We start from the raw sequence: 24,162 nt of genomic DNA on the forward strand, positions 1-24,162 counted from the left end.
CAGTGTTCATAACATTTCTTTGGTTTAGTATGTTGTGTGTCAGCAGAATCAGGAAACAAATCAAAAGTTACAGTGACCATTCGAGAATCAGCCATTCTTCTATTCCTGGAGGGCCATGTATTCCTCCCGTGTGCCTGGTACCTTGACCGTGCCAGGCTCTAAGGATTTCTCACTTAGGCACCGCGGGAGGGGATGTGGCATGAAGGATTTTGCACTGATATCCTTGGTTACTGACCAGCCTCAGGGTAGTAGATGCTGAAGGTTGCCGTGGCTGTGCCAATTTCTTGAGATAAGACAATAATGAAGTTTGCCACATCAGTTGACTCTTTTCACAAAACTACATTACTATTTAGCTGAAAGATAGGAAGATAAGACAGAACAGTTTGGGTTGAGTTACTTTGTATTTTTTTGTTGTTGTTCTCAAAGTCTGAGCAAGAACTTGACTTTTATCTATTTAGAATCAGGCATTGAATAATATACAAATGTACTGCTACTTAATATAAACATTTCTTCTTTACATTATTTTTATTTATTTATTTTTTATTACAAAAGTTTACATTATTTTTAGAGCAGAGTAAAATGAACCCATAAGTGGCATTTTAATTGAAAATTATTTATGTTTTAAATAAAAATTAGCCGGACATCACTTCTTTTTTCTTGTATCACAGTTTATAAGGCTCCTTTTTTTATTAATTGATTAAAATAATAGTGTTTCAGAGCCGTAATCTCCCTATCATAGGGTTGCAGTTTGTACCTGTCCTAGTAACTGACAGTGGCTACTCATGGGATATAATGCTGTACCTCACCCTCTGTATCTGATATTAATAGTCTTCCTTATAAATCATGCACATTCAATTTAGTAAACATATTACATGTTTTCTTTGTGTGAAGCATTTGTTAGGATGTGGAGGGGAACTAAATCTGGTGTTCTTTAGTAGTATCCAAGGTACTAGCAGAGGTAGATGTTTAAATAGACTTATAAAAACAAAGAAGGGTCAATAAGAATAGTAAAGACTCAGGTCTACAATATTAAAATCATGTCTACAGTATTCAAATCCCAAAAGCTTCACAAACCAGAGGCTTTTTTAATAACTCACTTGGCATCAAAACATAACTATCCTCTGTTAGCATAGAAAATTGTTCACAACAAATTAAATAAAGAGAAATTACAATGAAATAAAAAAAAAAACATAACCATCCTTAAAATAATACAAGGGTCTCTAAAGCCTTTATCCTTTTTAGTGTGACTACTTTGCTGTAAAAGTTTCCAATTTTTTTACTGAATGCTATGTTAGTTTTTGTTGAAGAGCTTATATAATATATATTATATATAGAATATTACTTTTGCAAAATAAGAAAACTGGATTTTATATCTTCTGGATACAAATATTGTGAGAGATAAGACCTGTACCATAATTTATTTATCATTCTAGTGGAGATTTAGATTGTTTCTTCTGGCTTTCAAAAAATGCTACTGAGATTAACCATGAGCAACTGTCATTTTACATTTATGGAACACTTCTGAAGTATAATTTTAAGAGCCAAGGATATATGTATTTAATGGGTACTTGCATCTTTTAAGATAACTGCCAAATTTCAAGACACTTTGCGCTTTGACTTTTGTTATTTAAACAAAAATCCTGTTAAAAGTAACCAAGTGTAGTTATGGTATAACTATACCTATTTGTGTCATGGGCATTTTTACATACATAATTTCAACATTTACATATACAACATGATATATAATTAGTGAATTTTGTAATCAGGAAATATGAGCTGTTCCTTCTCAAAGACTATTTTTATTATTTGGATCTCTCACATTTCCAAATGAATTTTTGAATCAGCCAATCAGTTTTTGCAAAAAAAAAAAAAAAAGTTAATTGGCATTTGGTAAGATTTGCAATGAATTGTAGATCATTTGGGGGAGTATTTTTTATCTCAACTGTATTGTCTTCTAGACCATTTAGAACTTATTTGATTTCTTTCAATAATGTCATTTGCACTATATAACTTGTGCAGAGCTCTTATCAAATGTGTGGCTAATAAGAATTCTTTATGCTACTGTTGTAAATTGAATTACTTTCCAATTTAATTTTTTAATTATTGGTTTATAGAACCATGATAGATTTTTGTATGCTGATATACTATATCCTGCAGCCTCATTGAGCCATTTATTATTTCCATTAGTTTTGTGTTTTTTTCCCTCTGTAGATTTCCTTAGAGGTTTCTATACGTAAGAGCATGTCACCTGCAAAGAGAGATCATTTCTTTCCAGACTGGATGCCTTTATTCTTCTTGCCTAATTTCCTGGGCTAGGACTTGTGGTTTAATATTAATTAGATGTGATAGGAGCAGATTATCTTTGTCTTGCCTATTAGCTTAGGAACAGAACTTTCAGTTTTTTAACATTAACTATGACTCTAGTTATGAAAGTTCATTCATGCAATTCATCAGATGAGGAAATTCTTCTGAATTCTTCATTTCTTCAGCATTATTATCATTAAAAAGTGTTGACTTGTTAAGTGATTTTTCTGCATCCCATGCTTATAATCACTTGGCTTTATCGTTTACTCTGTCAATATAGTGTGGAGTTTTGTTATTGTCATTAATTGTTATTCTTGCTTTTTCTGTTTGCCAGGGGGAAAGTAATGGAAACTTTTAAAAACAGTCCTGCTCTCATGATTCTCTGAAAGAGTAGGACATAATGCCTATGATAGGATTGAATTTTTACTCTTTGGAGCCACTCACTAGTTAAACTTAACAAGAGCATCATAGACCTGACTGTTTAAGATATATGGAAATTTTAAAATGTAGTACATTATGTTGGATGCAGAGAAGCATCCAAAATGTCTTTGTGTAAGTACAAATGATGACCAAAAATTTATTAAAGGAGATCACAGTTTTGATCAGTAGCCACTGAAGACCAATAGTATCTTAAAAGATTTGATGAAAACATCATTCCTAATACCCTAATATGTGCTAGAGTAACCAACAGTATCACATGAGAACTTTATGGAAATGCAGAATCTTAGATCACTCTAGACCTACTGATTTGGTCTGCATTTTACCTGATTCCCATGCAGAGTGTTTGAGAAGCTCTTATGTACTCTCCGTATATGACTTTGGGTGATAGGACAATTTGCCTTTTTAAGTGATTGATAATTTTTTCTGATAATTAAAAAAAAAACTTAAATATGAAGGGATATGGTGTCAGTTGTGCGCTTAAATCCCTAAAGGCACTTGAATTATTAAAGGTAATAAAAAGCTACAAAATTTTAAACATAGCCCAACTGTAACAGTGGTAAGACTGCTGTTGTTATTAGAGCAAAAAAAAAGTTATGTTTTCAGCATGCTAGCATATAGCAAATGTTTCTTCAGTTACTGTGTATAAGGACCATTCACTTCTAACTTTACTATTTTAATTGACTTAAAAATAACTTGTCTTCTGTTTCATTCAGAAAAGTTTTAGGATAGCTTTATCATTTTTGTTGTAAACTGATAATTGAAGGAATATATTTGTGTCATATATGTATATTTATAGTCAAAGAAGAGTACTGTTAGTGATCAAAATTCTAACTTTTTAACTTCAAATTATTTTATCAGGTATTTATCATTCATACATTATTGTATATTAAAGTAATAGTCATTAAGTGGTTATTTTCTGTTTTAGATCTGGGTAATGTACTAACTTCTACTCCAAATGCCAAAACTGTAAATGGTAAAGCTGAAAGCAGTGATAGCGGAGCTGAATCTGAGGAAGAAGAGACCCAAGAGGAAGTGAAAGGAGCAGAACAAAATGATAATGGTAATCTTTAGATGATATGCTAACAATTTTAATAAAATAATAATTTCATTAGATCAAACAATATGGAGAGAGGATTGGGCTATTTTACATTTTATGCATTAGTGCATTTGGTCAGATCTAGGCTGTTGACCCAGTAACCAGGCTTGTTATGGACCGAGAAGCTTTACTACAGCATATAGGGACAACCAGCCTATGCACAGATGTTACTTGAAACCAGATGTTAATTGAAGTCTAACACAATAACCTATTCCTCTGAATATAATGCCTGAAATACTTTATTAGAAATGGGTTTATTAAGTAATTATTTCCAATATGAATATATATAAGTTACCACAAAAGGGAGACAACTTTCAATATCTTGTCAAGAGTAAAACTGAGTCCAGAAAATAGGATTCAAGCAAAAATTTTGGTGAAGAGGGGCCCTGGAATCATGGGTTACTGCAGAGAGTGGAATTTGTGAGGCGAACTTGATAACCGCTACACTACAGAAATAACTGTTAGAGTGGAAATTGTTTGTAGCAAAATCAGTTATTCTTGGGGAGGCCATTGTATGAAAGGGAGGCAAAAGACAAACAGAAGCCACACTTCTTAGTTTTGCTTTTCTTTATAGTAAGGTATGACCAACAGTAAGTTTTTGTTGTTGTTTTTTAAAGATTTACTCTATTTATCTCTGCAAACAAGAACTGAAGTGTAGGCCAGAGATGTGGGAGGTTGGGAGGTGATGAGAGGAGCCACCAGATACAGAATGCGAAGCCGAATAGGTGGATCTACTGAAGTCCACTACTGAGGGGAGCAGCAGGCGAGCTAAGAGAGGTCTGCTGAGCCTTGTGGGTCCACTCCCTGGCCTGGGATCAGAGTGCTGCTGGAACTCCTGCCAAAGTGGCTAGCAATACCTGATAGTGCCGAGACCTTAGTCCTGTACCAGCAGGGAGGCCCAAACAGCACCTTTTCTGAAGGTATTTTATTGCCTCTGTGGAGCTCTTTGTACTTCCAGGTCTCGTAACACAATTTGCTTATGCTAAGAAGGGATTCACGAATTGACAGAGAGATTCCAGTGGGAAATCCTCAAAGGACTTAGGGTAGGTGGGAAAATTATTACTTGATGTTACAACATAGTATGCAGAAACTTTTCTACTTTGAATCTTTCTCCATTTTTTTTCATAAAAGTTAAAACGATGAAGAATTCCACAGGCCATAAAAATTTGGAAATTGTTGTCACTAATGGCTATGATAAAGACAGTTTTGTTGAGGATGTACAGAATGACATTCAGATCACCTCTCTGAATGACAGAAGTGCTGAAGAAGTTAAATCTGTGGACCAAAACTTGGAGCAAACTAGAAAAACTGTCTACACCCACCAAGGTATTGTGCCATGATAATTATTTGTCTAGAGTCTTTTCTATGACTGGAATATTCTTTTAATAATTTTAATGTATTTAGGAATAGTTCAGAACTTTAAAAACCTTTATTCAATAATATTTTAGGTTTGTTAATACTATAAGTGTTTATATATAGCTTTGAATGACAGTAAATCAGGGCCAGGGCTTTTATGTTTCATTGAGACTTTTTTTTTTTTTTTAAGATTTATTTTATTTATGCAACCAAGAACTGAGGTATAGGCCAGAGGTTGGAGCCAAGAGGATTCACCAGAGACAGAGTAGGGAGCAGAACAGTCAGACTGACTGAAATATATTGCTGAGGGGAGCAATGGGTGAGTCAGGAGAGGTCTGCTGCACCATGTGGGTCAGCTCTCTGACTGGGGATTGAACTCATGTTGCAGTGGCTGTGGCTAGTTTCATAATGTTGAAGCTACCACCAGGGACTCCCTCGTTGAGATGTTTTGTAATGTGTCATATGGAATTTGAAAATAAAATCTTTGAAATATTTAGGCAGCCCTCCCTGGTGGTGCAGTGGTTTGGAGTGCAGCAACGAGAAGCTGGCGACCACTGCTTCAGTGTGAGTTCGATCCCCAGCCCTGTAGGTGATCCATGTGGCACAGCAGACCTCTTCTGTCTTGCTCACTGCTCCCCTCAGCAGTGTACTTGGTGGATCTGCCTGTTCTGCTCCCCACTCTGTCTCTGGTGAATTCTCTCATCACCCCTGTACCTCTGGCCTGTACCCCAATTCTGCAAACACAAATTTTAAATATCTTAAGAAAAATAATAAAAATCCATTTAAAAAAAGGGAAATATTTAGGGTTGGTTTTGGAGCAAATAAGCTTTAATTTTTTGTTATTATTGTTACCACTGGATGCAATCCTGGGCCATAAATCAACAAACTCCTTTTATAATTGGTCCTACCATGTCAGTATCTTTCATCTTGCCTCTATTGCTTACCATTATGACCCCAGTATTGTCTTCAAAATAGAGAAATATACTATTTTGTATGATTTTCTTTGTCAAGTTACCTCTTGCTTAATGTACCTTTCTTTCTGCACTCTGGTTTGCCTTTCTCAACTGTGGCCTTTTATGATACCCACACACCAGCAGCAGGCGGTCTGGTCCATCATCCCCTTACCCCTTTACAGAGGTGTTGTACAAATTCCTGGCATCTGTGTTATCAGTACAGTTAATCATGGCTCCTACCAGAGAACCCAAAGAAGTCAGAATTTCATCCCAGAGGACCTGCCACATCCTCTCTTGACATCTTATATACTGGAAAGAGAAATTGAAATGTTTGCTTTTATTCAAACTAAGGTTTCTTTTACTCAAAATCTCTGATCATCTTTTTTCTCCAATCACCATCATAAGTTATGGTCTTTTTATATCTTAGAATTGTAGGGAATAAACCTATTGTATGTGACGGTTAATTAACATATTATTGTTTAGTTGAGAAACCATAAAAATCATTTCTTAATGTAATAACCAAACTTGCATAGTTATATCCCGGATGTAGGCCTCTTAACAGGTAGTCATTTTCTCTTATGTTTTGTAAGGTCTGATCTTGATAGTGGTTTTGTATAATTCTTTTATAAAATTACTTAGTTTTAGTGAATTTAAAATAAATGTGACTTAGTAGAACAAATTTGTCTCCTAGCATGAAAATAATACAGCTGATAAATTTTGAAATGGAATAAATGTATTATTCTTGAGAAATAACTGTGTACTTTTTCATATTTAGATGTGAATGATGAGTATATTGAAGATGTTTCAGGAATTCAACATTTGACCAGTGATTCAGACAGTGAAGTTTACTGTGATTCCATGGAGCAATTTGGACAGGAGGAGGTAAAAATAACATTTTTTAATTGGTGAGTTTTCAAAGTGATAAATCAGAATTCAGTGCACAGTTTTTCTTAATAGAAGATGTATGTGCTCTTCATCACTTTGAAAACAGACTTCTAAAATGTTTAAACATTTGTGATTTTAATTATTTTCTGTGAATTAAAAAATATAAAATTTCTGTATTATTAAAAATACTTAAATATAATTTGTAATATAATGAGTGATACAGGACAAGGAAGCAGAGTAAACTCTGTATGTCTCTATACTTGAAACATCTATTGTTTGCTGATGTTATATCCTTAACTCATACTGTTCTAAGACACATATTTAATGTGTCTTTATAGGAAATAATTTATCTTTTGCCTCCCCAAATTAATGATTTTAATTTTTTTCCTCTGTGTTTTCCTCTTTTCAGTACCTAATACTATGAAATCTACCTCTTAGTTTTCTCAAATTTTAAAGGCACGTGAATAAGATACATTTTAAGTAAGCTTAAACACAATGAGTAACATAGATGGAAAAATAATGGTAGTTAGGCCAAGCTGAGGCTGAGCTGAAATTAATGAAAAATAGAAATAAATAGTGATTAAAATCTAGATTCTCTTTTTTTCTTTTCTAAAACACTTGCTTTGGGAAGGCTGGTGAAGTGGACTGAATAGGGGTAAATCTCAGTAATAATCTGACTACACATTCCCCACATTCAGTCCTTTCGAGGTACGTGCTGTCGTCTCCACCTCTTTCACTTATCTGACATCATTTCCTTGTGGAAGACTATGCTGACCAAATCTCCAGTCCAAGTATACATTAGTTGCTCCCTCTGTGTGCTCCCTTTATACATATTTTTCATAATACTTATCAGACTATGTTGCAATAATTTTGCTTCTTTAAACTCCCTTACTAAGAGTTGAAGTTTCCTGCAGGTAGGGAATCTGTCTCTTTCTTCCTACTATTCCTAAAGTTAAATAAAGTAACTAGGGTAAGAGTAGACATTTAAAGTGTTCTGTTGGTTTTTTTTTTTTTTTTAAAGATTTATTTACTTATTTGTGCATACAGAACTGGGGTACAGGCCAGAGGCTCAGGGGCGGTAAGAAGCTTCACCAGAGACAGCGTGGGGAGCAGAACTGGCAGATCGACGAAGTACACTGCTGAAGGAAGCAGCGGGCGGGTCAGGAGAGGTCTGGCTCGCCATGTGGTCTCCTCCAGGGCAGGCGGCAGGCAGGAATCGAACTCATGCGGAAGTGGCTTCAGATTCTCAGTGCTGTGCTTTAAACCGCTGCGCCACCAGGGAGGGCCTCTGTTGGTTTTTTTTAAATATTTATTTATTTATGCATACAGAACTGGGTACAGGCCAGAGGTGCAGGGGCAGTGAGAGGATTCACCAGAGACAGAGTGGGGAACAGAGCAGATTGATGAAGTACACTGCTGAGGGGAGCAGCAGGAGGATCTGGAGAGGTTTGCCTCACCATGTGGGTCCTCTCCCTGGCTGGGGATAGAACTCGTGCTGCAGTGGCTGAGATAGCTTCATAGTGCTGCACTTTAACCTGTTGTGCCACCAGGGAGAGCCCTAAATTTTCTTAGACAAATAGCTGTCTCACAAGAAAAATTCACTGTCAGAACTTCTCAATTCTATGCTAATAGATGAATCATTCCCATCCCATTTCTTCCTTGCGTATAAAAAACAGAATATGAAGTGAAGAAGTTTTTAGAAAAATACTCCCTATGATAATATGAAAAAACATTTTATGAAACAGTAAACCTTTTATGAAAATTTGTGATGTATGATTTATGATTATGGCTTTTAAGTAAATGTTATTTTCAATTATAGCCTTTAGACAGCTTTACATCTAACAATGGGCCATTTCGATACTACTTGGGTGGTAACCCCAATCAGTCCTTGGAAAATCCTATTTTTTCTGGAAATGTTCAAGTGTCTCCTGGAAATGGCAGCTTTGGAGATATGCACATGGTAGCTGTTGAAGGGAAAGGTGAAGTGAAGCATGGAGGAGAAGATGGCCGGAATAACAGTGGCGCACCACAACGTGAGAAGCGAGGGGGAGAAAGTGAGGAATTCTCTAACGTCAGAAGAGGGAAAGGTATGTATTACTTCTTTTCTGTTCTCATTGTCTTTATAACTAATTTGTGAAATAAGGAGGTTTAAGATAGGTGAGGCACTAGGACTGTCAATTTACAAAAGCAATGTTTAAAGTTATTCTTACATAGTATCTGCCCACTTTTCTTTAGATCTAAATCTTTGATGCCAGAGGTTACAGTAGTGTGTTCTCCAAATATCTGGGAGAAGTAATTCTACTTCAACATCTTTTTGGTAAATTTTTGAGGTAGTCAAATTTGTGTTTCATCATCTCACTGAATAATCACTGAACTGATTGCTATCATTTTACTGCTGCTTTTTTTCTTACTTTAGGTGAAAATCTGAATTATATTTTCCACATTTTCCCTCTTAAATCAAAAGATCTTTATAAATGGCAGATCAAGTCTGGAGATAAGAAAACATGCAACAATGTGAAGATAAATATTAGTAATAATACTCTGGCCAGATAATAGAAAAGATAATTGAGTAGGGAAGGAACAGGGAAGACAAGGGGAAAATAATTGGCAATAATTATTATTTTTTATTGTCATGTATATTAATTTATAATTCATAGTAAGAAAAGAATAGTTATCAAAAAGAGAAGTAATGACTTTAAGCAAATTGGTGTTTAAAAAACAATCATTTGAGCAAAATATAAATCTTACTATATATCAGAAAAAATACATGCTGTACGTTTTTTAAAAAGCAATGAAAACAGGCCCTCCCTGGTGGCGCAGTGGTTTAAAGCACTGCACTAAGAAGCTGAAACCACTTCTGCATGAGTTCGATTCCCACCTGCCCTGGAGGTGACCACATGGTGTGGCAGACCTCTCCTAACCCATCTGCTGCTCCCCTCAGCAGTGTACTTCAATGATCTGCCTGTGCTGCTCCCCACTCTGTCTCTGGTGAAGTCTTCCACCACCCTTGAGTCTCTGGCCTGTACCCCAGTTCTGTATGCACAAATAAATAAATCTTAAAAAAAAAAAAGCAATGAAAACAAACCATGTAAAATTTTTTCAAGACTTAAAAAATAGTATTTAGTATAAAATACCTTAGATAATATATTTGTTAAAGCAATAAAAGTAAATACTCCATATCTGGGCCCTCCTTGGTGGTACAGTGGGTTAAAGCCCAGCACTATGAAGGTATCCAAAGCCACTGCAGCAGGAATTCAATCCCTGGCCAGGGAAGTGACCTGCATAGCACAGCAGACCTCTCCTGTCTTGCCTGCTGCTCCCCTCAGCAGTGTACTTCTCAGTCTGCCTGTTCTGCTCCCCACTCTGTCTCTGGTGAATCCTCTCACTTACACCTGGCCTGCATCCCACTTTTATATGCATAAATAAATCTTTTAAGAATAAATAAGTAAATATTTCCACATTTCCCTAAAATACATTCACATACACACACACACACACACATATTGGGAGTCAAAAAGGAAGCTTAGCTGTTGAATATTGGATTTTTAATTTTTCCATCTTGTTAGTAAAGAACTTTTAAGAAATACACATTCAAAATATGTATATTATTTGTGAATTCTGTGCATTTAGTTATGTATTAGCATGTTAACCACATGATAAAAGCTAAGCAAAACCAACTTATGAATATAAGTTTATTCTTTGATCCATTATTTTATATACTTTTTTTGGGTTAGATTTATTTTTATTTGTGCAAACGAGAACTGGGATGGAGACCAGAGGTATGTGGTTTGAGAGGATTCACCAGAGACAGAGTGGGAACAGAACAGGCAGATTGACTAAAATCCACGGCTGAGGGGAACAGCAGGTGGGACAAAGGAGGTCTGCTGTGCCATGTGGGTCACCTCCCTGCTGGGATGGAACTCATGTTACAGTGGCTGTGGGGAGTTTGCTAGTCCTGCAACGCTTGCACCCTATTTTGTGTACTTCTTGATTTGTTTCCTTTAACTGTGGAGGTTTAAATCTCAAAGAAGTAACAAAAGGCGAAAGACATTGTTATTCATAAGAAAAAAGCTACAGTAAACTTATTTTGCTCTCTTAAAATAGGGCATAGGATGCAACATTTGAGTGAAGGAACCAAGAGCCGGCAAATGGGAAGTGGAGGTGATGGGGAGCGCTGGGGTTCAGACAGAGGGTCAAGAGGCACCCTCAATGAGCAGATTGCTCTCGTGCTCATGCGGTTGCAGGAGGACATGCAGAATGTCCTTCAGAGACTTCACAAACTGGAAACGCTAACAGCTTCACAGGTTAGCTTCCTCATTTATCTTTTTTCCATTCCATTCTGTTGAGTCTGTAAAACTAATCTCTAATGATCAAACCTAACACACTATTTTAATGATTTTGAAAAAATAAGTAAAACCTACTTTTAAAAATATGTAAATATTATTTAAGGTTGCAGTTCTCAAATGTGTTTGCAAATTGGTAGTTTATGTGTAAATTAAAGAAGTTCAAGTGTGTCATTTAATAAGACTACTTAAACCTTTAAAAAATAGAAAATTACTGCATTTTTTTCATTTTGTGAAAATTTAATCACTTTTATTTGTGTTTCCAGGCAAGAGCATCAACATTACACACTAGTAATCCATCTTCCTCACAGGTAAAGAGTTATTAAATCTAAATTCTAGAGTTTCAAGTAAGTTATTAATAAATTTATATAAAGTCCTTAAAATATTCCAAGTGAAATCTACCTCTTAGATCTTTGAAGTTAAAACTTTGTTTTGTGAGTTATTCTTGAGAGTCTTACTGAATTATATTCTGAAATGCAGAATGTTAGATTTATTAGTTGCATATTTTCAGAATTATATGTATTTTTAAGTCCATATATGCAATATGTAATAGTTAAAAGATCACTTTATTTCCTCAGAGACCATCTTGGTGGCCCTTTGAGATGTCTCCTGGTGCATTAACTTTTGCCATCATCTGGCCTTTTATTGCCCAGTGGTTGGTGCATTTATATTATCAAAGGCGGAGAAGGTAATACTGTAGCTTACCATTCAGTATGATGTGTAAATGCTTTTAATCTAATGTAGGCAGAACTTCCAAAAGGGAATAGGTATTATACTTGGTATTAGTGTATCATTATATAGAATATTTGGTGATAATCTTAGACTAAAACTGTAATACCTTAGAAATGATGTCTGATGGATTTCTAGGTACTGCTGGATTTAAAAATTTTACACTTGTGATCATCTGATGGATTTGTACATTCTGAGGTAGTCAACACTGAGAAAAATGAGTACAGGCTTATGTTTTATGGCTTATGAGGAAAAAATACTCTTAAAAAAGTCTGATAGTTATTTTAGACCCTTTGTTAACAGTAAAGGGCAGTGGGCAAGTAAATAAATGATGTCTGCATGTCCTCTGTGCCTTTGAGATGCAGGCATTGCCACTTCAGAAATATTTCAGCCTCTTAATTGACTATCTGTAAAATAAGGGAATCATTCTAATTTGAGACTTATAGTTTCGATTTGGGGTGCTAGCATATATCTTAAAGAGGTCTGGTGGTAATTAGAATTCCTTGAAAGTACTCTGAGTTTGTCTAAATTAGGAATAACTTGAGGCCAAAACTCTTCAGTTCAAGAAAATCTTGAAAGCTTATTCTGGGTGCTGTAAAATCTGATCTTACTGCTACCCTCTCTGGGTATGTTTTCATTACCATTTTCCATTAATCAACAACAGGTGAGGAAAAGAAACACAGTACCGATGATAAACTTTATGGTGCTCTCTTAATGTGCCTGGCAAACATATTTTTTAAATGAATAAGGTATATTGTTCCTCTAACAATGAACCCAATTATCTAATTTACTATACTTTATAACAAAAGAAAAATCAAACATTTACTTTTCTCTTAGGCTAAATGGAATAAGCCTATAAGTGCTCCATGCATGCTACTTTATAATTGAGAAACAGAAATGCCTGATGCTACATGAATTGTTTTAGTCATCCTTGTTCTTTGCTTATGTTAAGATAGTTTGATAAACACTTATAAATGAACTAAATTAAGTTTCCTGATACATTAGTGTTCTTGACATACTCCTGTCACTTAAAAAAACCCTAGTAGGATTTCAGAAGCATTAAATTGCTTTCTCAGTATTATTTACCCCCTTTCTAGTCCGTTTGTGTGTGTGTGTATGTGTGTATGATTTCAGATGTGAAGATGTAGGCCTTAATTTCTTCTTTCACTCATTTTATACTTCTACTATGATGTTTGGTTATTGCTGTATTGTATTTCACATTCTAATATCCTTAACAATAGGAGGAAAAGAGAAACTTTTTTATATAATAGTTTATTTTTATATGTTTTTGTGCGTTTTTCCAGCTCAGTTGCAATCCCCTTGGGTTTCCCATCACCAAATCACCCATGTCCATCACCATAGTCCAGTGCATTTCCCTCCCCCCACTGTTTTTGACCCCATTCCCCACTCCACCCCCACAAAATGTCTCTGGTACATAGCTGTTCATCATTATCACTATTTTCTCGCCTGTTCCGTTATATTCCTGTTATGAGAGAAACCATCCGGTATTTTTCCTTTTCTTTCTGACTTATTTCACTAAGCATGATCTGGAAAAGAGAAACTTTTTAAAAGAAATATAGTAATGCTAGCTTTAAACAGCTAGCTTTAAACATTATGGTAGGTGTTTATATATTTTGCAATTCATTTCAAAGTTCTTTTTCATGGTTTCTTTATAGAAAGTTGGTGACTGGAGAATAGTGAAATTTGGCATAGGATTTAAAAAACCTTAAAGCTTACTTTAGTTAATGATTGATTTTACAATTAAGTTTGAAGCAGCTTATCACTTCATTAAAAACAAAAAATAAGCTATACTTTGGTTTAAGAGTTACCAGAAATTTCAGGTTTTTTTATAGCTTTTTTTTTTTTCAAATGTTCCTTACTTGTGGAAGCATATACATCATTTTTCCTAGGTATCTTTTGCAATTGTTCACAAAAGTCTCTCAATGGAGAAACTTCCCTATTTAATTTTCGGCTTTGTTAATGAATTTTTATCAAATCTTTTACTGAAAGTGTTTAGTCCTTCCAAACTTAAGTTATTTCGCACTGTACACTGCATTTTGATGGAATACAATTTTTTTAAATTGAACTACCAATGTTTTACACCTTTGTAATGTTTTTTGCAGTACAGGATTTACTCCCTCAGGTGTGGCCACTGGGGCACTCCTGAAGTCAAATCACCCATAGTCCTCTCCCATAGTCTGTTCTGCTCTCTTATTTACCTCCCCCATACACACTCCTACCCTTCCATCCCTCCCTGGATGCCACAGACCTATGGTCAGCTTTCAAGAGATGGTTTTAATGTTTGTCTTTGTCTGGCCTTTGTTTGGTTTTCTCTACAGTTCACATATAAGTGACACCATCTGGTATTTATATTTCTTCCTGTTTAATTGGCTTAGAATAATCACCTTTCTTTTAAATATTTTAATTATTTATGCATAAAGAACTTAGGTACAGGCCAGAAGTGCATGGGCAGTGAGAAGATTCAGAGAGACAGAATGGGGAGCAGAACAGGCAGATAGACAAAGTATACTGCTGAGGGGAACAACAGGCCAGTCAGGAAAGGTCTGCCTTATGGATCACCAATGGGGGGAGGGGTCGGGATCGTGGGGTGGGAGGGGTGGTGGGGGTAGATCAAACTCCCATTGAAGGGGCCACGCCAGCGTTGCAGTGCTGTGCTCTAATCGGCTGCACCACCATGGAGGGCCCAGAATAATCACTTCTAATTCCATCCACATTGCTACAAATGGCTTAAATTTGTCTTTTTTTCATTGCTGAATAATGGAAGTAGGATCTCCTATGTACTCTTCAATTAGATATATAACAAAATAATTAGGGTTGGAGGTAAAACCATACTTGATGTGGAAATAAGTATTGGCCTTGAGGTAATTCAGGAATCTTTTAATCTGGCAGTTTAATATTTTTTTTTTAAAGATTTATTTATTTATTCATACAGAACTGGGGTACAGGCCAGAGATAGGGAGGGTGAGAGGATTCACCATGAACAGAGTGGGGAGCAGAACAGGCAGATCAGCGAAGTACACTGCTGAGGGGAGCAGCGGGCGGGTCAGGAGAGGTCTGCCACGCCATGTGGTCACCTCCGGGGCAGGCGGGGATCGAACTCGTGCAGAAGTGGCTTTAGTTTCTCAGTGCAGTGCATTAACCCGCTGCGCCACCAGGGAGGGCCAGTTTAATATTTTTAATTAAATATTTTTAACACTAATAGAACAGAAGAAAAAATATCTAGCAATCTGATTAGAATAGGAAAGTGTAGGCAGGAGAGGATGTACTCTACTCATAAGGCCTAAAATTGCTGAAACTTGAATATAATCAGTTTCATCTCAGTTAGACGACCTTTTATACCTTATCCTCCAGCTTGGGGATGTAACTCATGCCACAGTGGCTGGGAATAGCTTGAGAGTACTGAGACTTTAACTCCTGCCCCAACTGGGAAGCCCAAGGCATTCCCTTTAGAGAAATGTCTTTTTAATTCTTTTGCCCATGTTTTGACTAAGTCAAAATACTTTGACTGTCAGAAACCTAGGCTTCTGAGAAGAGTTCAGCAGACAAGGGGAGAATCATAATTTATTCCTATTCCATGATCTGTTGTTTTCTGTGGCGCTTCAACCACATTTTATGAGTTGTTTTTTTAAAAAGCTAAAAAGAACTAACGGGCTCATTAGTAGCCTGAAAAATATTCTAAAGTTCTGAAGGTAGTGGTGCTTTATGGACAGTCTCTTGCAGACTGTTGGTGGATTTATAACCAAAGTTGTGTGCTTTTTTGTAAATCTGTTAAAGTCTTTTAATGTAATCTGTATCATGTGGGCTAATTGTTCAGACATCTGGCAGCTAACATTCTGTTAAAACTTTATTCAGGTAGATTCTTTAGGACCACCTACATCTGTCTTGTCTTTGTTGACAACTTCAACTGTTGTCCAAGGGCCTGTTTTCTTTTTGTCACAAGTAATTTACTGTTATGTGAAAACTGATCTGTGTATTCAAAATGTCACTCCTGCCTAGGAGGTATGCATAAGAGGATTTCTGCATGGGGTAAAGAATGACCTGATTATCTGAAATAACACTCCTGCTAACAGGGTTGCATTTCTATAGAGGAAAAACATGAATCTATGAGAGAATTTTAGGCATTTGGTATGTTGAGTCCTTGGTAGGATGTAGACATTTTATAACTGGAGGACCTTTCCCGCACCTCAGGTCATATGTGATTGTTGTGTTTTGTGTATGCTAGTGAACCCATCTCTGATCCCTAATTCATCTGCTGTCGTTTAAACCATCATGTTATATATATCTGAGTAGTTGGTTTATATTCTGGCCCTCTCAGCTAAACGGAGAGCACTTTTGAAAACTGAGAATTACCTGTTTGAATCCCCAATACCTAGAAATTAAGATACATAATATACATGGATTAACTGTATAGTCCAGGTTATACACCTATAAATCTTTTGTAGTTTTAAGCTTTTTAATTTTATAGCTTTTTTTGTTTTGATAAAATTATGAAATGATTGTCAAAAATATGAGTTATATTAAGCCAACTAGAAAAGGATGAGGAGGAATATAAATATGTGATTTATTACAAACTGTTTGGTAATGTTGACACCTGCCTTTGGATCTTTTGTATTTAGTTATATAAGTCACATGAAATAATTTCATAAGGATCATTTGTAACTTTATGATTTTGAATTTGGAGTATTATGTTATTCAGAGAATTATTTAGTATGAATGTGTTTCATATTCAAGTTGCATTTATATTCATAGGAAATTGGTTTTCACTTTTTTTTCCAAGAAAATTGAACTGAAGAAAATGGAATTTTGCTCAAGAAGACTACTGGACCTGGGTGACCTTGGAATGAAGTGGATTGTGAAAGTCACAAGAAAATCTTAGTTTGTGATGATTTACGTTTCTTTTTGTTGTCTAGTAGTTTGACTTGTGTACATAAATACGTATATATTTTGCACTACACGAATGATAACATTTTAAGGACTAATATTGCTGATACTTGAATAATCAATCTCAACTAGGTCATAAGTAGCATACCTAGATTTACCCTACCCTTGAACTTGAAGGATGTTAAATTATTAATTATTGTTTGGTAACTTGTTTACCTGATTATGTCCCATAGAGAAATATAAGCTGCTTTTCCAGGTACAGTTGTGATCAGATCAGATTTATAACTGGACATTTTTAATTTTCTGCATTAAATATGAGAAAGACTGCAAACCAGGAGTGAATTTCAAATGAGATTAAATCAACTTTATAGCTTAGTCACTAAATTACCATGCCAAGGAGCAGCAAACTACTGGAAGAATCTTTTCCAAACCCACTCTATAGGCTGCCCTTAATTCTTTCCTGGGCTTTCCCAACTCTAACTTTAGGATTCAGGCATCATTATTATAAAAGTACAACCTGATGTACTAGGCTTAATTTCTACAAATGATTCACAACATAACACAAAACCTGCTGGAAAAGATGAAGAATAGACTTACAGTATGTTTGACAAGTATATTCTGAGCCTGCAGATCATTAATAAGATCTTTATCGAATCATTTACATATATTCCTTTGTAATCATTTTAACTGAAGATATCTTGTCTCTGCTTCATAGGTGCTTTGAAATATAAATGAAAACTTATTTATACTGTTTTTATAAAGGTCAAAAAGGAACACATGATGATCACTTTTAAGCAACTGGTAAACTACGTAGACTGGACTCAACCTCTTAGTGCCTCCTTTCTTTTTCCTAATGGTGATAATTAGCGATATACCTGTTTCACAGGGGTAGTAGTAAAAGGATTTGCAAACGAACAGGCCACATGAGTAAAGCATATCCAACTAATGGAAATAGTCCCTCTGCTATTTTTCCAGTAAGACATAAAACTGTCATTTAGACAGTTTTGAATGCTTTTTGAATGCTTTAAAAAAAAATCCTTCCTGTATATCTTTCAAAACACTCTCATTTGGCTTTTACCTTGTGCTTTCACTGATTTGAAGATTTCTCTGATTTGAAGGCATTGTAGCAAATACTTTGTAAGCATACATAGTATGTGTGATGTTGAATTTAGCATGTGTTCAGAGTGTTTTCAAGAGGAAAGTAAGCCATCCCTAATATACAGGATGGGTCTTGTTTGCCTGAAGAAAAAAATAAGAGCTTGCTTCTCATCATGTAACTTGATTTTTTTACTTTTAAATCCCACCTTGATTAAAATGTATCTGTCTAAAAGGATCTAATGTTTGCTTTTTAAAAACTCCTCTATTTTACTTCGCAGAATAAAATGAAGCAAGTACTGAATTTCATGTGAAACTAAAGATTAGACTGATGGATCAGGGATTCTTTTTAAAAGTTAGATGTCAGTCTGGTACAGAAAATGGTGGCTTTTCTCTTAGTAAATAATAAATGCAAATTAAGTATATAAGCAGTTGTGATTCATTACGAGTTGTGGGTAATTAATTCCTGGTGATAATGATTTGTATCCTACTCCAGTCTTATTTTATACTTTCATACAGTTCTTGAATATAAAATAAAGATATAATTATGGGGTATAATATTACTGCTTTGTTTAACAAGAACCTCATTTCAGATTTTAAATTGTCAGCTATATATTTTTTAATAATTTACTTTGTTTATTGTAAAACTAAGTTAAAATTAAAATGTTAATGAGAAATTATATGATTTTATTCTTACTGGTAGAAGTGCATTGTTAATATACTAAGGATTCAGTGAGAACTGTAGGAATTCATATAATCATGCATCTTCCCAAACAACAAACCGACTATACAACCACACTAGTTAATGTCATTTTATAAAGTAGGAAAGAGAAATAGCTTGTTTATTCATTTGGTTCGCAATGTTAATATTGATCAAGTCAAAATCTTGGTTTCAGGCCTTATGGTACTTCCCACAGCCATTCAATCCACCTCAATCAGAGTAAATATCTACAGTAGTTCCTTGATGGAAAATGGTGGTAGGGTTTTGCATATGAGCTACTGTGAGGTAACATTGCTTCATAATATGATTCAGAGGTGCAGAATCACACCCACAGAGCATATTACCACCCCACCCCACCCCCAAGGCGCCCATAGTCTGTTTAGGGCAATGTACATTTTGTTCTCCACCCCTCTCCGACTCCCTGGTAGTCTCAATTCTACAGTCTATTCTAGTTTGTTACCAGTTTGGTTTTGTCGGACCCTTATTTCACTTCCACATATAAGTGAAGCCATATGATATTTTTTTCCTTTTGGCTCCAGTTCCATTCACATTGTCTCAAATGACAACAGTTTGTCTTTTTTTTTTTAAAACAAAGTAGTAACCTGCTCTGCAAATACACCATTTTCTTACTCTACTCAGGTTCTGTTCTTAGGTACTTAGGTTGTTTCCATAACTTAGCTATTATAAATAGTGATGCACATGTACACAAGAGTACATATATTCCTTTGAGTTAGTGTTTTTTTGCATTCTTTATGTAGCAAGGTGGGAATGGAAATGTTGGATCAAATGGTAGCTGTTATATTTTGAGAAAACTCCACTCTGTTTTCCGTTAGGGCTGGCAGTCTGTAACCCTCCAAAGTGTGCAAGTCTCCTTTTTCTGCAGTCCTCACCAACACTCCTTATTTCTGGTCTTTTTGATATGGGTCATTCTCACAAGTGTGAAGTGGTATCTCATTGTGGTTTTGATATACAGCTCCCTGATAAGTAATTTTGAATATATTTTCATGTGCCCATTGGTCATTTGACTTATTTGGACAAGTGTCTATTTAATTCCTCAGCCCATCTTTTGAAGATTTATTTACTTGTTCAGCAAACAAGAGCTGAAGTGTAGGCCAGAGATTCAGGAGGTCAGAGGAAGTGAGGGGATTTACCAGAGACAGACTGGGAAGCAGAACAGGCAAATCAACTGAAATACACTGCTGAAGGGAGCAGCAGGTGAGACAGGAGAGGTCTGCTTTGCCATGTGGGTCAACTCCCTGGCCAGGGATCAAACTCAAGCTGCAGTGGCTATTAATAGAATCATAGTGTTGAGACTTAACCTCTTGTGCCACCAGGGTGGACCCCACCATGTGGATTTAGGACTTAAAAAGAACGGCCCTTTTTTAAGGAATTCCATCAATGGAAGTAGTTACATGTAGTCTTTCAATCCACCATTTTGACCTAGAAGTCTAACTGGTTTCTTCCTTTTTATTTTTTTCCTGTTTAAAGGACATGTTATTAGGAAAAGGAGGAAAAAAGAGCACCTGCATAGTCACAGGTAGGCAGGAGAGCTGCTGAATTCTTTCTATCTCAGTCATGTCAAAAGAATATGTTGGCTAATGGGTCTTTCAGTACTCCACATATAGCACAGTTGACTCAGTTAAAGTCAGAAATAAGGTATCAGAATTGATTCTCACTCCCTTACCCTACTCATTACACCCATAGGAAAACCCCATTGATTGTGCCTCTGAAATATGTGGCTTGAGCAATAACCTTGTGCTTAGTCTACCTCCTTCAACTATTTCCCTGTCTAATACCCTTTCCACACACTTCTAAAAATGACCCACCATGACTATTTGGTATTGGTTGAAAGGAGACATAATGGAAACAGTAAATGATTCTACAATCTCCTGGGCTCTGAGCATATCTGTAATTGATGGTTCTTGCTGAGAAATGGAGTATAACAGGGTGGTCCCCAGAAAAATGGGAGGTTCTAGGTTCCCTGCCCCACCCAAAGGAGGTTGGAGCTGAGCAGGAAGAAGAATCTGGAGGTTGGAGCTGAGCAGGGAGAAGAATCTGGAGAGGAGAATGAAGAGAAAGGAAGTAGGATGGAGAGCTAGAAGGAGACTCAAGGGAGCCCCATGGAGCAGAAAGACTGTGAAGAAGCGGCTCTTGCTTGCTTCCTGGTCCTCAACTGGTCGAAACAGATGTGGGTGAAAAACCCATGGGGGGTTCACTATGGCAATGTTTATCTTGATTTTGTTCCTTTCCTCCTAGGCTTGTCTGTTTCTGACCCTTTTCTATGGGTTCCCAATGGAAGGGGCTTTAGACTTGTATCTGGCTTTCAAGCCTTGTTTTGGGCCAGTCCTTTTCAGATGGACTTTTACCCATGAGGGGGATGGGTAACTTTGGGTGTTTGATTTAGAAGCTATACCCTTTGTCTTTTCTGTATTGTACACTAATTGTATTAAAGTTCCTTTCCATTAAAAGTCTTACATATTTTGTCTTGATGCAGCAGATGGTGGAAGCTATTTAGAGCAGGCAGGTTTGGGGGTCCTGAGGTGACCCCTCTCTCTGTCCTGTAACAATTGGACCTGAACATCCTTCATGATGATAGAAGCATAACAATGTTTTAATATAGTGAACACTTCCCAAAACCAAAATTAAGACACATATTCCAAGCAACAGCAGGGTACTTAGGGTTCAAATAATCATTTATTAAACACCTTTTATGTTTACTCTGCACTCTTTATTCTGACAGGTGTTTGAGAAAATTAGATGAAAACATTTTCTGAATTTAACATTTAGTGGAGATGGGAGAATTTTTTTTCCTAACAAAAACTATATATAGTAACAGACATACAGATTTCTACCCGTATAGTCAAATGCTTTTTAAAAAAACATTCACACACACACATTTTGAGTAAAAACCTTTAGAGCATGCAGAACTCCAGGTGATTAGCTGCACATTAGGTCTAATACAGAAAACTGTTTTTACCTTTTCTATTTAAGGACACACTTTCCTGTGTTTGGGGTTAGTATTACTGTACATTTCCCCAATTACTCAGTAATGCTTCAAGTCCCTGAGAAGACTGGTATCCTGAACAGTTCCACTAAAGAATTCCATAATCCTCATCACACTCGTAAACCTTCAGCAGCTTAGTTTAACCTACCCAAGGCCTTTATTGTGGCAGAGCAATGGTTTAAGAAACATGTGTTTGATTCCAAAACCACTATTTTTTCCACTACTTGAAAATACCATAAAAGGATACAAAATTCTACTTTTTTTTTTTACCTAATTTAAGGGGAAAATGTCATTAATATTAAGCAAAGCTTTAACAACTGTAATTTGAATGTTTTATTGGAAGAGGTGACTTAAGCTCTTAGACTTAAGCTCTTAGACTTAAGCTCTTAGAAGCTTAAGTCTAGTAAGTAATCATTACTAAAACAAGCTCAGTAAAACAAACCATGGAGATTGAATTATTTAGCATCGATTAGAATGGTCAGTCTTTCACTCTATTATCTTTGTCAACTACATTATAATAGGGACCTTATTGGGATGGTAATGAAAGAAAAAAATCACCAAACCAAGGTACAAAAGGAACAAAACTTCCTAACAAAGTATTAGAAAATTTACATTTGAATTTGAACTTGTCCTTTTGAATATGCTGAAAGCCTCAATGAATGTAAGATAGGTCCTATAAGGCTTAATTTTGTGTAATATGTACTTTAAAGAATGATGTGAATAGTTTACTTAAATTATAATTACATTATTAAGGAAAATTTATTTGCTAAGGATCAAGCTATTTCTAGTAATGCTGCATAAAGCTTAAATCATTTTAAGATGTAAAACATCACTGTTTACTAAAACTGAACAAGTTGTTAAAAGTCGCTACAGGAGAGCACACCAAAGCTTCCCAGGACTACTTTATGAACAAGTTATATTGCAGAGAAAGCACCAAAAGTGACAAGGCAGCGAAACTATCCTAAAGTTATCAGAATCTTAGTCCTTTTATTTATTCCTCATTTCCCAGTGGAGTTTTCCAGCTGCATTTTTGAGATCAAGAATGTAGTGTCTATCCTTGAGACTGCGGCTTTTGTAGGCACTCGTGTCAAATAAATTACATTACGATAAAACTATGGTATTTCTCATCATTTTAATCCCTAACTGAAAGGTGGTCAACACCTGAGAAAGGACACTGAGTTCCTAGTTGACTTTTTCCTCTATCGTGGTAGTGTCATTATAGTTTTACTGATGCATTAATTTGTATAAAGTGCAGTATCAAAATAAATAAGATGAAATGCGCTTTGCATATAGGCAATTCTAAGATAAAGATAAATTACTGATTATATTCTTGATAGTTTTTTAATCTGTGAAAACTGTAATAAACATTAGCAATTTATTAATCTAGGTAGAACAGTGATTCTTCTCCCCTTAGATCAACCTAGTATTAAGTATATAGTTACATAAGCTTGTGATTTCAAAGTTAAAGGGAAGAATTATGTGCTATAGACTAAATCCAGATACAGTCAGGTGCTGAGCATTATTCCTGGCTTCAAAATAGGATGTATCTGTTTCATTCTCTGGTTGGGGTATGAAAGGCATAGTTTGATGCTGCAGATTTTCCCAGTCCACATCACTGAAGAGAGGATGGCATTTCAGCTCTTAGGAAAAAAATAAAACAGAATATGATGACACCATTATCTAAATAAGTACTGTTATAAGAATTAAGAAGAGAATGTTTCATATATGCCTCATCCTACTTTATTATGTCAGTTTCAGAAATACTCGATTAATTCTCTCTATTCAACCATATATTACACTCCAGCACATACTGTGTTACGTGTTATACCACTCGACAAAACAGATGTGTCTGGCCTGGATTTGTCAAATGAGTGAATAATCTGATTTACCTTAATAGATGCCTCACTCTCTCACTGCATCTTCTCACACCATCCCTGACCTGATGCATGGAGAGTGTGGCCTGCTTCCTACCCCCCTGTCCTGCTTCCATACCACAGTTTTCCAGGAGTGATGCCCAATTCCTCATTGTAGGTACTTGAGAGCTGCGAACACTCTGCAATCCCTGCACCATCTACTGACTGAGATCCAGCTTTAGCACGAAGCTCATCCTCCACTCCCTTCCTTCTTTCCTCTTCTCTATCCCTGTCCTTCTTGCTAGTTGCAACATTTACATTGATGATATTTCGGACACACTCACTTCATGACTGGATTTCACTGACTAGTTTCTGTACAACATAGCAACTAGACAGCAGTATGGCCACATCTGGAATCATTTACCAGTTAAAGACCTCAACTTTCGGCCCTCCCTGGTGGCGCAGCGGGTTAAAGCACTG

The 24,162-nt window shown here is 35.9% G+C and overlaps 2 protein-coding genes across 7 annotated transcripts in view; one reads left to right on the forward strand and one right to left on the reverse strand.

The window, feature by feature from the left end:
• The window catches only part of ACBD5 (acyl-CoA binding domain containing 5), a 32,739-nt gene extending 14,035 nt beyond the window's left edge, over positions 1 to 18,704 (forward strand). For all 5 annotated transcript variants that reach the window (XM_012731285.1, XM_012731287.1, XM_012731288.1 and 2 more), the window contains 8 exons: positions 3,671 to 3,805; positions 4,973 to 5,167; positions 6,926 to 7,032; positions 8,855 to 9,122; positions 11,140 to 11,339; positions 11,645 to 11,689; positions 11,957 to 12,066; positions 16,906 to 18,704. In XM_012731285.1, coding sequence (XP_012586739.1) covers positions 3,671 to 3,805; positions 4,973 to 5,167; positions 6,926 to 7,032; positions 8,855 to 9,122; positions 11,140 to 11,339; positions 11,645 to 11,689; positions 11,957 to 12,066; positions 16,906 to 16,918 — 1,073 coding nt within the window. In that variant the 3' untranslated portion in view covers positions 16,919 to 18,704. The remainder of the gene's footprint in view (positions 1 to 3,670; positions 3,806 to 4,972; positions 5,168 to 6,925; positions 7,033 to 8,854; positions 9,123 to 11,139; positions 11,340 to 11,644; positions 11,690 to 11,956; positions 12,067 to 16,905) is intronic.
• A 4,510-nt stretch (positions 18,705 to 23,214) lies between these two features.
• The window catches only part of MASTL (microtubule associated serine/threonine kinase-like), a 19,989-nt gene continuing 19,041 nt past the window's right edge, over positions 23,215 to 24,162 (reverse strand). For both annotated transcript variants that reach the window (XM_004691325.2, XM_004691326.2), the window contains exon 12: positions 23,215 to 23,469. In XM_004691325.2, coding sequence (XP_004691382.1) covers positions 23,312 to 23,469 — 158 coding nt within the window. In that variant the 3' untranslated portion in view covers positions 23,215 to 23,311. The remainder of the gene's footprint in view (positions 23,470 to 24,162) is intronic.

Source organism: Condylura cristata, unplaced genomic scaffold (genome assembly GCF_000260355.1).
Source record: "Condylura cristata isolate star-nosed mole 26May11 unplaced genomic scaffold, ConCri1.0 scaffold00030, whole genome shotgun sequence".
In the NCBI taxonomy this organism is placed as follows: domain Eukaryota; kingdom Metazoa; phylum Chordata; class Mammalia; order Eulipotyphla; family Talpidae; genus Condylura; species Condylura cristata.